Raw genomic sequence first — 18680 nt, 5'->3', positions numbered from 1 at the left:
AGAGAGACATCGAGAGGTTTTGTTTCAGATTTTTATCATCAATTACTAACGTCCTCGTATGAAACCCTCCACCTAGACTCCGTCTGGAGGAGGGATATACCAGACCTGGAAAGTGATTTTGATTGGCAAGAAGCCTGGGCAAATGTTAGATTTACATCAAGGAACCCGGACCATCAACAAATAAATCTTAACTATATTTACAGGACATACTTGACTCCTTCTTTTGTTAATTTTTATAGTATTAGGAGTTTTATTTGCACCAACTGTTGGTGCATTATATGTGTATGACCGTCAGTCAATCATTGACATTGGATTAAGGAAAACTTACCGTTTGGATTGCTCTCTGGATCGGATCGCTGAACAGCAGAAATGGCCCGCCGAGATCCTTTGTTATGCCGGCCATGGCCAAGACCAGGAGAAGCCGCCGCGAAGACGTGGAAAGAGAGCCGGGGTCCGGAACAGACTGAGGTCCAAACGACACAGAACCACATTGCCCAGCATATTGTTGGCCAATGTGCAATCGATAGGAAATAAACTGGACGACATCAGAGCACGGATCCAATTCCAGAGGGACATTCGGGATTGTAACGTCCTCTGTTTCACAGAAACTTGGCTGAGTCCAGATGTCCCCAATCACGCAATAGAACCGGCAGACCACTTCTTCGTTCTCCGCAAGGACCGGACGGCAGAAGAGTCACTAAGGACGAAGGGAGGCGGCATTGCCTTCATGATAAACAAGGAGTGGTGCGATTTAGGCAACACAAAGGAACCGTCTAACCACTGCTCCCCAGACCTGGAGTTTATCACGATAAAATGTCGACCCTTCTTCCTCCCAAGAGAGTTAACGTCCATCATCCTCATCGGAGTGTACATTCCACCACACGCGAACACTGGGGTCGCACTTTCAAAACTTCACGACGAGGTAAACAAACTCCAGGCAGCTAATGTTGACGCTGCCATTTTGGTTCTGGGCGATTTCAACAGCGCGCGTCTTAAAAAGGTGCTGCCGAATTTCTATCAGCATGTGACCTGTCCCACCAGAGGCGAGAACATATTAGACCATGTATACTCGCAATTTAAGAATGGGTACAAGTCACAGGCTCTTAGTCCATTCGGTAAAAGCGATCACGCCGCAATATTTCTTTTGCCAAAGTACAAACAAAGTCTCAAGCGAACGCCGGTGGTCTCGCGAGAGGTTAAGCGTTGGGCCGTGACGTCAGAGGAGTCACTCCAAGCTGTACTGGAATGCACAGACTGGAGTGTATTCCGTGATAACACAGCCAATATTAACGAATACACCGAAACGGTGATTGACTATGTCTGTACTCAGGTAGAAGAAACAATCCCCTCCACCAAAATTAAAATCTACCCAAATCAAAAGCCCTGGGTAGACAAATCCGTCCGTGAGGCTCTGAAAGTGCGCACATCAGCATACAACACCGGGCTGGTGACAGGCAACATGGAAGAACACAAGATGGCAAGATACAACGTCAGGAGAGCAGTAATAGAGGCAAAACGGCGTTACAGGGATAAAGTTGAACTTCAGTTTGAACAGGCTGACTCTAGAGGCATGTGGCAGGGCCTCAGAACAATGACAGACTACAAAGGCACCCCCCTCAAACTGAACAGTGACATCTCCTTAGCAAATGATCTCAATTCCTTCTATGCGAGGTTTGAGGCTGTGAATAACAACACCAGCCTACAAACCACGGCAATGGGGGGGGGGGTCTGCTGATGGAGACTCAGTGTTCAGGGTAACAGAGCATGAGGTGAGACGGATCTTTAAAAAAGTGAATATCAGGAAGGCAGCAGGACCGGACGGCATCCCCGGCCGCGTCCTAAAAGTCTGTGCCGACCAACTGGCCCCGGTATTCACTGACATCTTCAACCTGTCCTTGGAACAGGCTGTCATCCCCACCTGTCTGAAGAAGTCCACCATCATCCCTGTACCCAAAAAATCTACGCCCGCTTGCCTCCACGACTACCGCCCTGTAGCCCTCACCTCCATAGCCATGAAGTGCTTTGAGAAGCTAGTGAAGGGCTACATCTGTTCCTCCCTCCCCATCAACCTGGACCCTCTGCAATTTGCATATCGCCCCAACAGGTCCACGGAGGACGCCATAGCCCATGTGCTGCACACAGCAGCATCACACCTGGACAAGAGGCAGGGGAACTATGTGAGAATGCTGTTCATCGACTACAGCTCAGCATTCAATACCATAGTCCCCTCCAAACTCATAGCCAAGCTCAGGGACCTGGGCTTGAACTATGACCTGTGCCAGTGGGTCTTGGACTTCCTGACGGGCAGACCCCAAGTGGTAAGAGCCGGCAACTGCACCTCCTCATCCATCACGCTCAACATAGGGGCCCCCCAGGGCTGTGTTCTGAGCCCCCTCCTCTACTCCCTGTACACACATGACTGCGTAGCACAGCGGAACAACAACACCATCATCAAATTTGCTGATGACACAGTAGTGGTGTGCCTGATCTCTGCCAACGACGAAAGGGCCTACCTGGAAGAGGTAGAGAACCTGTCACAGTGGTGTCAGGAGAACTGCCTCTCCCTGAACGTCAGCAACACAAAAGAGATGATTGTGGACTTCAGGAGGTCGGGGGTCAAGGACTACAGCCCCCTCAGCATCGACGGGGCACCGGTTGAGAGAGTGAACAGTTTCAAGTACCTCGGAGCCCACATATCCGAGGACTTGACATGGACCACACACATTGACAGTGTTGTGAAGAAGGCACGACAACGCCTCTACTTCCTCAGGCGCCTAAGGAAGTTCCAAGTCAGTCAGAAGATCCTTAGGAACTTCTACTCATGTACAATAGAGAGCGTCCTGACCGGCAACATCACCTCCTGGTTTGGGAATAGCACTGCACAAGACCGTAGCAGACTACAAAGAGTGACACGTTCAGCCGAACGCACAATTGGAGGGGGGCTTCCCACCCTCCAGAACATTTACAACAAGCGGTGCAAGGGGAAGGCTAAGAGAATTATTAAGGACTCGAGCCACCCGAACAACTGCCTCTTTGAACTGCTGCGGTCAGGCAAGCGATACCGGAGTCTTAAGGCGAGCACAGAAAGACTCAGAAGAAGCTTCTATCCCCAGGCCATCAGGCTGCTAAACGAACAATAATCGCTAAACGAACAATAATCACTATGCAACAACCATCAAATGCACACAGCACACACACCCACACACTCACTCAAACAAACAACACACTGCAGCACCCACTCTCCACACTTTAGATCACACAAACACACTTACACTTTATATTTATTGATAAAGGATTTGCACTACAACTCGTACACCTACTGTGAATTGTACCTAAATTGCACCTCGTCCCATTTCTCCATTTCTGCCTTGCACTATATAGTATTGTATATTAGTACACTGCACAGTATTGTATATTGTATGGTAACTACGTCTATTCTGCATCGAACATTGTACATATGTCTAAACTGAACACTGTGACCTCTTTTTTTTACTTCTAATTTTACTATGTTTTTATTTCATACTTATCTTGTCTTGCACAGTCTCTGGAGCGCAACAGTAAGAAGCATTTTGTACAAAAGTATTCTGTACTTCTGTATGACAACTATTAAAGAAACTTGAAACTTGAAACTTGAACTCCTATAAGACTGAAAAAAATGGGTCTTAAACAAGACTCCAAATGCTCCTTATGTACAAATGGGGACGAGGGGACATTTATGCACATGTACTGGGACTGCCCACCAGTTAAGATATTCTGGAAAGAGGTGACCCAGCAATTATCAAATCTCTTAACTCAGAATATACCTGTACATCCCTCTGTATTACTGCTGAATGATGTTTTCGAGTATGCAGTACATCCACAGCTAAAGAGATTGGTTTTATCGGGTATCACAGTGGCTAAAAAGCTGATAGCATCACAATGGTTCCAACCGGAATTTTTTTTCCGAAAGGTCTGGATTATTACATATCTCGATGTGATTTATCAAGAAATATCTACAGCAAGAATTTTGGGTCTCAATGAATCCAAAATGACAATGTGGTTAGAAGTGGTGGAGAAAATAAAAGCTAGCATATAATGGTAGTGTCTGGTTAGGAGCGAGGGATAATGGATGGATTATCCAATGGGGGGTCCGGGAGGGGGGGGGGGGGGGGGGTACGAGCTGGAGCATATGTGTGTAGGGTATTAGATAGCAGGTATTGGTGGTATATTCTGTATAAGACATTTAACTATATGGTGATTTAATTGGATGTGCACTGTTAATAATGCTTGTATATCTTATCGTGTGTTGTCATGTTTGTTTATATGTTTGTTTAAAAAATAATAAAAAAGAAAATACAAAAAAGAGTGTTAATGATGTGTAATTTCTTTGTTGTTATTTGGCTCATGGCCAACACAGTCGGATAATATAAGTGGTTAATTATTTTTATTTGTTTTATAATGCATAATGAGTGCAAATTAAATTGCATAAATCCAGTAATGGCATTCCTGATTCTTCATGTACTAATATAACCTGGGGTCCACAAGCTGACAGGATCCCCCCAAATCTTTACAGGGGTTCAGGGAAAGAAATTCTCAAAAAGAGGTGAATCGGTTGTTCTGATCTCATCCGTTTAACCTCATCCCCAGGTGAGTCTATACCACACGGACGGTGAATGCACAAGAGAATCGCCTGGTAAACTGCTACCCATAATGGCTTTAAGTCACATTTGTGAGTAGCCCCGACCCCTCCGTTCTTGATCATCCAATCAGAACTATTGTCAGAGGGAAACAACAGTTGTGATTGGAGGAAACTATTGTCAGAGGGAAACAACAGTTGTGATTGGAGGATGGAGAAAATAGGGCGTGGCCTGATATAGGTAAATCGTGTCTGCTTTAACTTGTTGCCCTCCTTACCTTCTGGGCGGAGCTCTTTAATGGCTTTGAGGATTGTATTTGGTGTGAAACATCCGCTGGTATACGGTGACTCCATGTTCACATTCTTGTGTTTTCATTTGGCTAGTGTAGTTTCAATGTTTTCATTTCATTAAAAGCGGGCTATTTTCTGTATCCGCCTCTGCATAATTCTGTATCCGGCAAGGCCAATTCCGTCTCCTACACTGGTCTTGCTATGTTGCAGTGTGCCTACTCAGTCAAAACTGTAACCCTTAGAGCTCTCTGGTACCCCTCTCTGACTGATTTGAACACATAAAATGGCTGCATTTATATAGCGCTTTTATCCCAAACGCTTTACAATTTGTTCCTCACATTTTACCCATTCACACACCGATGGCGGAGGCAACCATGCAAGGTGCCAACCTGCTCATCGGGAGCGGTTAGAGGTTAAGTGTCTTGCTCAAGGACACTCCCGACACACTGCCCGGGAATTGAACCGGGAACCTCTGGATTACCAGACGACTGCTCTACCTCCTGAGCCACTGTCACTGTGGAATGTACCGCGTTTGTTTGTGATTTATAACCGTGTAATTATTATTTGTGACACGTTCAAGCAAATCCATACTGATGTCCAGATGCGTTTATTAATGAAAGCACAAAAGAAAGACTCGACAAGCAGACCTATCTCAAACCCTGCCCCTTTTCTTGATCCTCCAATCACAGCTGTCGCTTACCTCGGACTTCCTCGTACAAACTTTGTTTGTACGAGGAAGTCAGAGGTAAGCGACAGCTGTGATTGGAGGATCAAGAAAAGAGGGCAGGGTTTCGAGACAGGTCCATTGTTAAACTGAAATTATCAAAGCGAGACTGAATTATACTCTGATGTGACAGAGCCCTACTAACCCACTTGTGTTCCTCGTCGCCGCCCTGCAGGTGAACAGGTGGAATAATGCGACACTACTCCCAGGTGCTCTTTACCCCAATTGACCGTAACCAAAACATTTCTGGCTCCTACAATGCCCATGTTACTGATCCTTATGATTTAACATCCTCGTGATTTAACTTCCTTATGGAAGTGGCCGTAGGGCAGAAGATTTTTTTTTCTTCCGTAGCCGCATTTCTGGCAAAACGCTCTCCGATTGGCCGACGCCTGTTTCTACACTGGTTAAGCTTAGGCACTCTTTTGAAGTTGGTTAAGCACTTTTGTATTTTAATCTTGCACAAAATGCTCTATACGTTTCCGTACTATATAAATAAAGTTTGATTTCATTTTAAAAACAACCTGCAGGCATTTTCTTAATGTTTAAAATCCTGTTTTGATTTTGAAAGCTCTTTCGTTACTTAACTGTATTGAAAGGTCCTTTATAAATACAGTAACATTTACTTTAGAGGGCATAATAATCATGATTAAGCACCTATTGAGGAATTTGATGTTAAACTATTGATTATCGTTACTCAAGTCTCAGACCATCCAGAATGGCTTCTACTTCCCTTCCTAATGACACATTCAGTAAAGACCTATCCATCCGTTTACCTCAAATTCAAAAACTATCAGGTGAATAATATTTGTTCTATATACTTTGTTAACATTTAGTTCCTCATTAGGTCCAAGGTACTTTATTATGTATAAAGTAAGGCGTTACATGCTCCGCTCGATAGTTCACTCCACCTGGAATATGACCTCTCCTGGATATACATCACTGGCATTGGGCTTAATATTGATAATTGAAAACAGGAAGAATGGCTTCTCGTTTACCTGGGGCCTGGGCACACAATTAAATATTAGTACCTGGCTCTACGTTTTCACATGTATATGGCTCTACTTTTTCACATTATGCGTTAGTATCAGCATATTTAAACAAGGTTTCTGAAACACAAGTTAGTGGTGGTGACTAGAGGTCTCCACTCCCAGAGCAGACAATATTGATGGTGACTCTTTGTGAACTGCAATACATTTGATTCCTAAAGATTGAAAATGTTCTTCCAAAGTGCTGAATTGTTTTAAATCAAGAAGTTTATTCCATTCAATCACATAATACAATCTTTTCTATAGCAGTTGTGTCCTGCATGTATTTCCATCCAAGTGGACCTACAAGATTAGTACGACTGCACAATGACGGAAATAAAATGAATAAAAATTTATATTTACCGTTTAATGTCTATTCACTATGAACAGAATGTGAAAAATTAAAAAAAGATATATCTTGAATGCATGAACATGTTACTTCAGACAGAGTTACTTTGAGAGGATTATGTGCTCCAATATATTCCACTCAGCAGTATCAATCTGAATCTATATGCAGACATCATTGTAAAAACACCACATATAAACATAACACTGCCTTCATGGCACAATCTTGATAACTAAGAGATTTTCTGAAAATAAAAGATAATTTTCATGCATGGATTACTAGATGTCAACCATAATACAATATGTTCTCTTTCCTTGTTGTTAACAAATGTGAAATTAGTGGAGCTAAAGCCTGGTCTGGTTCAACAAAGGAAATAAATGATGAAATAACAACAGACTGGTCACTGTGGTGCAGGGTTGATTGAATAGGCCAGAATGACTCAACGATGCCTTCTGGTAGCAGGTGGGCAAAATATTTGAAAATGTGTTTTAATAAGAGGCCTTGCACTGAATGTTTGTAGTTATTTGTCTTCCAACATGGCTGCCTGTAACATGGCAACAATTGTTTTGAACATGGCAATGGAAGGGACAATGGTTGCTATGTGTAGATATTTGAGAAATATATCAGCAAGAAAGGCAGTGGAACAGTTTCAAATCTCAACCTTGGTGCTCAACCAAAAATAAGGGGCACATCAAAGGCTCTATCAATAAATATTCATATTAACGTCATCTTGGCAGGTGAAAAAATAGCCAAGTGTACAGCTAATCAAGTTCCTCTCGTTTCTCTCCCAATCACACACACACACACGCACGCACACACACATGCACACACACATACGGGTCAGCTTGGTGGCGGAAACCAAACAGTGCAGACAGTGAGCGAGGAAGGAGTCGGGAGACGAACGCTCACAATGAAAAGTCTTTACTGAGCAGCAGTAAACAAAGGCACGTCACAGGGCACAACGAGTAGCGGCACAGCCCAGCTGAGGCACGTTACAGGGCACAACGAGTAGCGGCACAGCCGAGCTGAGGCACGTTACAGGGCACAACGAGTAGCGGCACAGCCCAGCTGAGGCACGTCACAGGGCACAACGAGTAGCGGCACAGCCCAGCTGAGGCACGTTACAGGGCACAACGAGTAGCGGCACAGCCGAGCTGAGGCACGTTACAGGGCACAGCGAGTAGCGGCACAGCCGAGCTGAGGCACGTTACAGGGCACAGCGAGTAGCGGCACAGCCGAGCGGCTCAAGGGGGAAAACAAAGACAAGACTATAACAAAAGAGCATCAAAACGTGAACACTAACATAACTTACTGGACATGGCATAGGGACAAAATCAAAACGTGAACACCAACACGTCAGGCAGACGCCTGCGAACCCCAGCTACTAGGACAGAGAGGCTTAGGCTCAGCTTCTTCCCCCAGGCCATCAGAGTTCTGAACAATGAACATTGAGTACCACTGTAACACTTTAGCATGAGCGGGCACACACTCAGGCCGCATGCACCCTCACTTATTGCCAAAAGGAAAGGCCACTTTTAAATTAGTATTAGCAACATTAACAGTGTATTGCACTACTATTACTACTACTGTTAACCGTTACCCGTTATTGCACAAATTTATTGTTACCTGCTACCTGTTATTGCACAATTTTATTGCACAAATTTTTTGTATTGGATTCTATTATATGTTGTACCAATTGCACATCGTTGCGGGCAAGACCACCCGCATTTCATTGTATATCCGTATGCCGTGACAAATAAAACTCTTGACTTGACTTGACTTGAACATAACTTACTGGACATGGCATAGGGACAAAATCCACGAACGGCAGGACAAGAAAAACAAACGAACTGGGTCGACACGAGAACAGAGTGTAAAGCTCACAGCAAGGGTGCTCCAGTAGCACACCATGTACCGCGCTGCGTCGCGGAATACCGTGCTGCGTCACGGATCTGGTTGACTCAGAGTTCAATTCCCGGACTCGCCGCCATTTGCCGAATGTCTTCCCCTGCTCTCTCTCCCGTTTCACCCTACAACTGTCGGTCATGCTTGACCAGAAAAGCGATAAACGCTAAAAAAAATGAAGTTTAAAAAAAAAAAGCTCACAGCAAATTGAGAAAATAATCAACAGCATGCCTGTCCCGCCAAAACACACCGAAGCCCCTTTCGCACCTGCACTGGACTCGACAATCTGCACATTATTCGGAGGGGCTGTATGTGCGAACGCAGAGTTTACCCTCCAAGCACCCAAGTAATAAAACCACGTAATGCCAAACTGAGCCCATGTCGGGACACAAGCAATGTTGGCAGAATTCACACAGCGAGTGAGTGGACGTATTGATTAACTACCGTACTTTTCGGACTATAAGCCGCGGCTTTTCCCCCCATTTTTCGACCCTGCGGCTTATATAACGGTGCGGCTTATATGTGACTCGACGTGACCAAACTCGAAAGTGTAAACATCTAAATATTGCTTTTTTGACTGCATTGAAATGTTATTTATCTGTTCCCTTATTTGCTAAACTTAATACAACTTGTAAATGAGTTAATGCTTGTTATTTGTCCGACAGTATTGTGTCCCAATGCTAATTACATATGGTAATTAAACATTAAAACACCTGCGGCTTATAGTCCAGTGCGGCTTATATATGTACACATCATTCAATTTAGCTGCTGCGGCTTATAGTCAGGTGCGGCTTATAGTGCGAAAAGCACGGTAACCATGTTCCAAACACAACAATGTTGCTGATAGTTAAATGAAAGTGTATGGCTTAAAGTTTAGACTCATCAACAAGGCCTTCTGATAGCAGGTGGTCATAAGATTTGAAAATGTGTTTAAATAGAGGCCTTGCACCGAATGTTTGTGTAGTTATTTGTCTTCCAACATGGCTGCCTGTAACATAGCGGCCATTGTTTTGAATATGGCAATGGAAGGGACGGTTGCTATGTGCAAAACAATGGTTGCTATGTGTAAATATTTGAGAAATAGAGTATATCAACAGGAAAGCCAGTGGAACAATAATATGCTTTTCCAATGTTTCACATTGCAACCTTGGTGCTCAACCAAAAATAAAGGGCATATAAAAAATATATTTATATCAATATGGCAGTTGAAGAAATAGTGTATCAAATCAAGTTCCTCTCGTTTCTCTCCAAATCACTCACAGCAAATTGGGGAAGAAGTCAACAGCATGCAAAACACACTGAAAGCCCTGTCCACACCTGCACTGGACTCCTGACAATCTGCACATTAATCGGAGGGGCTGTATGTGCGAATGTAACGCCCTCCCAGCACCCACTTCTTTTTAACAAGGCTTTTGCCTGAATTTCTCTTTTACTTTTATTTGTACTTCTATTAATTTTATTATTATTTTTATTTTATTCTACTCTCATGTTCTTCCATTTCATTGGTTGTTAGTCATTTTAATTGTTTTTATTCATTTAACTTTTTGTCTATATCTCCTGTTAGCACTCTTGAGATTCTCGCGAATATAAAGTGCGGTACAAATTGAATCTATTATTATTATTATTATTAAGTAATAAAACTGCATAATGCCAAACAAAAACGTTTACATAGATTAACAGTTTATGAGTAATACAAAAATGTTGGATTGATTGTAAACAAATCTATATTAGTTTCACGATGTAAAATCCAGTTTTTTGCACTGTTGCTCATTCGCAGCGATGTCAGGTATAACAAGAAATATTTTAAATAAATATTTAAATGATCTTCATACACAGGAGATAGTCTCTTTCTGCATCCTGCCCTGCTCTACCTAGGAGCCACCCCTCCTAAACCACATGCAGTATTTCCAGCGATTAAAGCAACAAAAAAAAATCTCCTGACTGAACCTTTTTTCAGGCCACGTCATATTCTTATTTTAACCTCCACTGTTCTTTTTTTAATAGCGTTAGCGTTTTAAGGGAGCCTACTTGTAGAGCCTACTGTCCTGACTGTGACTATAGACCCTACTGTTGTGGTTGTTGTGACAGGCAGGGAGGCTGTGTGCTGGAGAGCGTGAATGCAAGTCTTGTGGCTAGCTTCTGATTGATGGCGAGCTAGCACCCTTTTCCCATTACTTTGAACCATGAACTAAAAGGCTTGTTATCATACAAACAAGGGACTAAACACGTTTCGCAATTATGCCACAACAATGTCGAACGCCAATGGGCTGGTGTCTCTTTAGGCTTGTTATCATACAAACAAGGGACTAAACACGTTTCGCAATTATGCCACAACAATGTCGAACGCCAATGGGCTGGTGTCTCTTTAAGCTGTCTAATCTACTGAAGCTCTTCTCACACTGGTTACAGTTATAGGGCTTCTCTCCTGTATGAATGCGCTGGTGATTCCTTAAGTGTCCAGTTTGACTGAAGCTCATCTGACACTCGTCACAGTTATAGGGCTTCTCTCCTGTGTGAATTCTCTGGTGTATTTTCAGAGCAGACAGTTGAACAAAGCTCTTCCGACACTGGCCACAGGAGTAGGGCTTCTCTCCTGTGTGAATTCTCTGATGTTTTTTCTGATCAGACAGTTGACCAAAGCCCTGTCCACACTGGTCACAGGAGTAGGGCTCCTCTCCTGTGTGAATTCTCTGGTGTAATTTCAGACTAATCAGATGACAAAAGCTCTTTCCACACTGGTCACAGGAGTAGGGCTTCTCTCCTGTGTGAATTCTCTGGTGTATTTTCAGACTACTTCGATGACTAAAGCTCTTTCCACACTGGTCACAGCAGAGACGTTTTCTCGGTTTCTTCCCAGGCCTGCTATCTGGATGGAGATAGTGATGGAGAAGAGTGTCAGAGGAAGGAGAGAAAGATAATTGGTTATTTTATTCAGCTTTAGTTTCTATGTAAGAGGTTTATAATGGTATGTATCTTGGTTTTATAGTTTAAGAACAGTGTGTTAGTCAACAGTTTCTGGAGCAGGAGTGGTTATCGTGGCTATGGTTAAGGTCAGTTTAATTTAGTCCAGGACTAAAGCCCCTTTAGTCTCAGGTTATGACAGCTTAAGTGTCACCTTATGGATAAAATATTACATCACGCTATGGGAAATTTCATATACCGGTATCTGTAACAATATATATCACGATATAGTATGTTTTCTGTAAATTGGAAGAAACATTTGTCTACAAAATAACCACATAATCCATGACTACTTTTGAATAATAAAAGTTTTAAACTAAATACAAATGAAAGGCATTTTCTCCTTTTATTTGGAAGCAACGTTGAACAGAACGTGATGCTCATGTTTCTTACTACAGACCCAGAACCATGTACTGAATACCTCTTCACCTACGACTGAACTCCTGTACACGGCACCAACACTAGGGCTGCAACTACCGGTAACCATTATTTTGTTATCGATTATTCTAAACTATTAATTTACCAGAAAAACAACAATTGATTCCATTAGCTATTTAATATTTAAAAATGTTTTACTAGTATCCTTATGCCGGCCCGCCTGGCATTTTCATCCGGTCCGCTGCCTCACCCAGGAGCAATTCAACTGGCCTGTGATGGAAATCAAGCGCACCTCGTGCAAATGTCCCGACTTTAAAAGGGGAACTATTTTACTATTTCTTTCACTATTTGGGCACTTTTACACAATTCCTGTGAGTTTATGGAACACCTCTGTAATTTTTATTTTTTTTAATTCATTGTTTTGTATTTCTAATCAAGTCCTCAAAAACAGCATTTTTCTACCTGAAGATCTTAAGCTGTTTTGAGGCTGGGCTCCTAAACCACTGTGTGGCCTTCGCGGCATCTGGGACATTAACATGCAGCGGTGTCTCTCTGACATCACAAATCATCACATTTTCAGATGACTCAGTTGAGTGAGGGTGAATATTGTGAGAGGAGAATTGGAAGAATGCGCCAATATGAGAATTAGAGACATAGATCATATTAATATAAGTCCACATAGCTAGGAAACAATGCTAAACACTGAAAAAGGCCATTTATAAGATAGTTCCCCTTTAAGCAAACGCTGAGCGTTGTCTGCACCGGCATCGTGTTTTTGTTGAATAAAATCAGTCAGTCAGTCATCTGTTTTCACTCGACCCAAGTCGTGGTTATTCGTTTTCATCCAATTTTACTTTATCAAGTGGATTATTGTTCATTCATCAGCCTACACTGTAAAAAAAATGCGTAAAGTCTAAATGCCATAGAAATACAGTAAATTACTTTTGATCAAAATATTAACCACCAGGACCAGTTTAACCTAGAATTGCTAATCAGGTGACCAAAACATCCTCTTTTCACACCCTGTCCGGGGCGTCCGGTGGCCCAAATGTACCGCCCGGTCGGGACAAGAAGCGGTGTGCAACGCTTGACCATATGTTTCCGTGTGTAATAAAGGTGCCAGAGATCTCAAAGCTCACATGGACAGAGAAAAACATGAAAACGCATGATAAAAGACATTTTAAAAGCTGTGCGAGGCGAGTTTGACGGCAAAGTTGTCATCATGTATGCAGAGAGACATTTTATGAAAAAATGTTGATCCACTTTTTCTCCTCCTGTTTTTCTGTGTTTTTCTCCCATCCCAATTTTAGTCGTTATGCCAATCCCCCTCCATCCCCTTCCTGGTCGTTGCTCGCATGTGCCCCCCACTGGTCTGTCTAGGGAGGGTTGATAGATACTATCACATGTCCCCTCCGATACATATGGAGTCAGCCAGCCACTTCTTTTCATCTCCCAGTGCGGACTCTCATTGGTGAGGTGTAACGTGTGGGAGGTCACACTACCCTCACCATCTCCCTTCCCCGCTGTGCAGGCGCCCTGTAGGACTGTAGGAGTCGCTGTTTACAACGACCGGAATACCACCCCACCGGCTTCCTTCCCGCTGACTCTGTCAATCGAGCCAGTGTGACGGCCGGCCAAGCCGGAGGCAACGCTGACAGCCGGATTCGATACCAGTGTCTCTCGCGTTGGTGACAAGCGCTTAGTCCGCTGCGCCACCCAGCCGTCCGAGAAATTTTATTATTGAAAATTATTCATATGTTTTCATAACTGAATAAGCAAACTGGGACCCTGGAACTCTGAAGCTAGAAATCTGAATGAAAAGTTGCTGTTTAACTGCGGACAGGGCCAATTCTCCACTTGCACAATGGGAAGGCGGCATATCCGGTTACGTCACTGTATGCCCTGGTATGTATGTGACAAATAAACCCCTTGAATCTTGAATCTTCAGCGTGTAGGCTTCTTCCGGTCCCATCACAATACATAGACTTTAGCAACTTTTCTCCCGTCAATTAACACTTTGGCTGCCATGGGTTAAATTCATTATCAACCGTAGGTTGCCGGCTCTATTTGTCTATAGAGAAAGTCCCCTTCTTTGCAGGGCTATAACTTTTTAAATTCTATTGCTACATTGCCATTATTAGGGCCCATTCAAAGTCCTATATGTATTGTTCATTGTGTAGCAACGTTAAACTTTTTCATTCACATATTCATAGTAAAGTATGGTCTAATGTATAAGTATGTTTTCATCTCTTTCTGCAGCTTTCTCCAGAACGTGATCTATAGCCCCAAATACATTATATTGATGATGCAATACAGTTTTATGGCAATCAGCGCGATATAAAAAATTCCAACTAGACGTACTTCTAGAAGTTACTACACGTCATCTGATGTTGACCGGATGGGCTAGGGGGCGTTTATAATTCCGTGGGCAGCGTTATACCAATCATCTAATGTGGGTCAAATGTTGATAATAGCAGTTAGTATCGAAGACGGTAACTTTACACGCTAAAACTCACCCCAGTCTCCGCGCGCCGTTGGGCGATCATCGTAGAGTAGAAATTGTATCATTATGGGATGTAGATTTACCCGGTCCATCTCCAGCTTGTATAATGGTATATACGTCCAAATCATGTTGTTTATCGAGTTATTGGCAATCGATCGCTATGTAGTGTGTCGAGATCGAGCCTCGGGACCTATAGCGAGTGCCCGGAAGTAATACGGGCGACCAGCACAACCTCTACGGCACTTCCTGTTAAGCGATTGCACCGATCGGCCACCAGATGGCGCTCCTGAACCGCCAGAGAGCTCAGTGGGTCCTCCTGGTGGATCTCAGGCCAGCGGAGGGGACATATGAATCCGATCCCAGATTTTTAAAATATTGATATTAAAGACGCTGTAAAGCGTCTTCGGCAACTTGAGCATGGCCGGGAATGACGTGTTTAAGCGTTTTCCGGCAGCCAAAGTGTTAAACAACTTTATAGTAACTTTTTTCTTTTTAAATTACTTTTTTAAATGATTTAATAAGCAAACATTTGTAAAGTGTGTTTCTCAGCGGGGTCTTTTAAGGTTTTTGGGCTGTATTTCATGTACAAAAGTTTAATGTGTACTAAAGTTTCACTTTACTTAATTTCTAAGATTAGATTGGATAATTTAGTCCGGAGTCCGGACTTTGAGAATGCCTGTGTTAGACCTACAGTATAATACTGCCAGCTGCTATAACAAAAACAAAAACTATCGGTATCGGCAGTGTGTCGGCCGATATGGCTCAAAAACGTGATCGGGGCATCCCTAACGCCTACTATTTATATGAATATCGTCTCTGATATTGTCAGTATCATCTCTATGCGGATGACACTATCGTCTATTGTGTTGTTCACTATGTACAACTACCCATTACAAATTTAGAACTCTCATTTAATACTTTGCAGGATACGCTTGGTAATCTTAAACTGGTACTCAAACCAAACAAAGTTCATGCTCTTCTCTAAAGGTACTGTCTGTGAACATTTGCATCTGTATCTACTGTGAATGAGTCTATTATTTTTATTTTTTATTATAATTTTTTTTAATCCTCTCTTTCTCCGATTTTTCTCTGTTTTCTCCCCGTCCCAATTTTTTGTCGTTGTGCCAATTCCCCCCCTCCCCTACCCGGTTGTTGTGCGCATGTTCTCCTACTGGTCGGTACAAGGGAACCCTGAAGTCATCCGCACGCTTCCTCCGACACGCGCGGCGACAGCCAGTGACTCTTTTTTCACCTGGCAGCGAGGACTCTCATTGGTGAAGTGTTACGCGTGGGAGGTCACGCTGCCTTCATCAAGTCCTGCCTCCACTGAGCAAGCGCCCAGACCTGAAGGTGTCGCTGTCCACAACGCCAGATTCCCACCCATGACTTTCCCTCACCCTAACCCAGCCAAACGGGTTAGTATAGCGATCAGCCCAAGCCTCGAGCAATGCTGACTCCAGGAGTCGAGACCGCAGCCTCTTGCATTGGTGACGAGCGCAATCTCCGCTACGCCACCTGACCGCCCCTGAATGAGTCTATTATTGAGAGTTAAATAATATAAATACAGGGTTCTACGCTAACCTTTTTCCCAAGGAGCACACAAAGAAATTTAGGAGCACACAAAAATATTTAGGAGCACAGTGAAAATATTTCAAATAACAGAGTTTATTTTTTTTCAAAAATAAATGTATATTTGTACTGTGCGTGCGTGTGCAAACGGGAACGGGACACACATCTGTGCAATAGCACATACCACCAAAGTCACTGGCCCACTGTGTGCGTGTGTGTGTATCTGCGTGTGCAAACGGGAATGGGACATTTGAACTATTAAGTGATTAATGCCTACTGTGGCAAAGTTGTAGCCAACAACTAGGCCTAATAAAAAAGGCAGTGACATTGAACTACTGCTACAAAAGTAACAGTCACTTAACTTTAGCTTTTGCCCCTTTTATGCATACAATGCCTATATGTTTTGGCTAGTATTGCTGTAACTGAGGGGTACAATTCCCTGACTGTATTACTAGATATGATACTTACTACCACTACCTTTGTACTTAATATTCGGCCACCCAGTACACGGCATAAATATATTATCATAAACACTCTCACGTAGATGAAACGGATCCAACACAAATGTACGAAGTCGAAGTATGCGTTTATTACTACACAGCAATGGTGTGTAGAGCAAGCACTTAATCACTTAATTACATTTATGAATTGAAATAGTATGCACTTTTATGGCAAAGAGTATTCGTCGGTATATCAATAGAGAATGTCCAATCTCTAAAGGCGCAGGTGGTAAATATACGACCTGGAATAGTTAAGGAATAACAGCAATGATACTTTAATGATTATATACTAGATACACTAAGGGGGGGTTAATCCGGTCGCTTGTAAGCCGACAGGAGTAGGAGGGGGGGGGGGGGTAGAATCCGGCTGCCTCGTCCGGCCAAGGGTATCCCAGGTGAACCCACTGTAGTGCCGTTCAATGCGCCGGCGATCCTTGGACCACAGATGAAAGCAGGTGGACTCTTTGTGGGCCGGCTCTCTCCGGTCCACGGGGGAGAGACGTGAAGCGACCTCGTCTTGCAGAGCGTCTCCTCACCTTGCGTCCTCTCCAGGGGGGGGGGTTCCAACACACGGCAGTGTCGGGGGTCTTTATCCATGGAATAATCAAAGTATACAAAGCATAATCCGTGCCTGGGAAGGCGGGCTGTCGTCGGTAGAATAATCCGGTATACAGGTCCACTCGCTCGTCGGCTCTGGGGCTCCTCGGGTGCAGCTTCACATGGGGTCAACCACCCTGGGTAAGCAGCCAATTCTCTGCCCGAAACGATGGGGTACTGACTACGGTAGTATTCTCACCGCACGAAGCACTATATATTAACAGACTATTATTAGCTTAATAGACTACGTCCAACTCGACGATATAGTGCCAAATATGACTATTCAAATATTAATATACACGATGTCTCAATACCGATGGTAGGCGAACTTGGCCTTACTCCCACACGTGGCGTCGCGGGGAGGCTTTACGTCTGTGACTCTATTGGAGGGTAAGAAACTGGACTGAAAAAGGAAGTCCTACTTTAGTAGCGCAGTATATATACGCACTATGAACAAATAGTCCCATTAGTGGTGCGGTAGCCAGATTCCTACGCGGAACTAGGACTTGTTCGTACATGTGGAGCGGTACGTTTGAACTGGGTCTGAGGGGTATGGCAGCCTGGCACCAAGGTCTCGACCAATAGTAGAATGGAGACTATTATGGGATGTTCAGTAGGCTAGAATGGATATTCAATGCATATTGTACAAGGAATATACAAGGGATATCAGGGAATATTAGAGAATATACAAATACAATTAAATATATATATATAAATAAATATATATATTCGGTTTAATCTGGCCCTTCACAACAGCCACCCCCTGAATAGGTCCCAGACCTAATCAGTTAAACAGAGACAGATTAATCGCGTTGTCTATTTACACATAAGGGTTTGCTGTAGGGGTCAGTCAACTTCACAAAGTCATAGGGTTGTAGGGTCATGGTCATCATCGATTGTGTCTGGGAGTCGAGGCAGTTCTATGAGCCTCGCCACGGGACGGGTGTAAGTGCGACCCTGGACGAGCACTTCAGCTGCTCGGACCTTGCCGTCGGCACCGGTGATCACTTTGCTTACGCGGCCGGCCGGCCACATAGCTCTGGGCAGTGATTGATCAATAATCATGACGACTGTTCCTTCTGTCAAATTGTCTCTCTCCTTTACCCACTTCTGGCGGGTCTGTAGAGACGGTAGGTAGTGCAGTAGGAAACTGTTCCAAAACTTGTCGGCTAATACTTGGCTGTACCTCCACATTCGTCGGCCGTTCGCTTCTTCAGGCCGGTACATTGTCTGGGGTAATGCAGGATCTAGCCGCCCCATCAG

At 43.6% G+C, this 18680-nt stretch overlaps 1 protein-coding gene across 1 annotated transcript in view; it reads right to left on the bottom strand.

The window, feature by feature from the left end:
- Positions 1-8168: 8168 nt before the first annotated feature.
- The window catches only part of LOC311242369 (uncharacterized protein), a gene marked incomplete at its 3' end in the record, with an annotated part of 42114 nt that continues 31602 nt past the window's right edge, over positions 8169-18680 (bottom strand). Inside the window, exons 4-5 of the mRNA XM_084331326.1 lie at positions 11538-11775; positions 8169-8247 (exon numbers count right to left, since the gene is read on the bottom strand). Coding sequence (XP_084187452.1) covers positions 8169-8247; positions 11538-11775 — 317 coding nt within the window. The remainder of the gene's footprint in view (positions 8248-11537; positions 11776-18680) is intronic.

This window comes from Notolepis coatsorum (genome assembly GCF_963971535.1).
Source record: "Notolepis coatsorum genome assembly, chromosome: 1".
Classification (NCBI taxonomy): domain Eukaryota; kingdom Metazoa; phylum Chordata; class Actinopteri; order Aulopiformes; family Paralepididae; genus Notolepis; species Notolepis coatsorum.
This window is presented reverse-complemented; position numbering and strand designations above follow the sequence as displayed.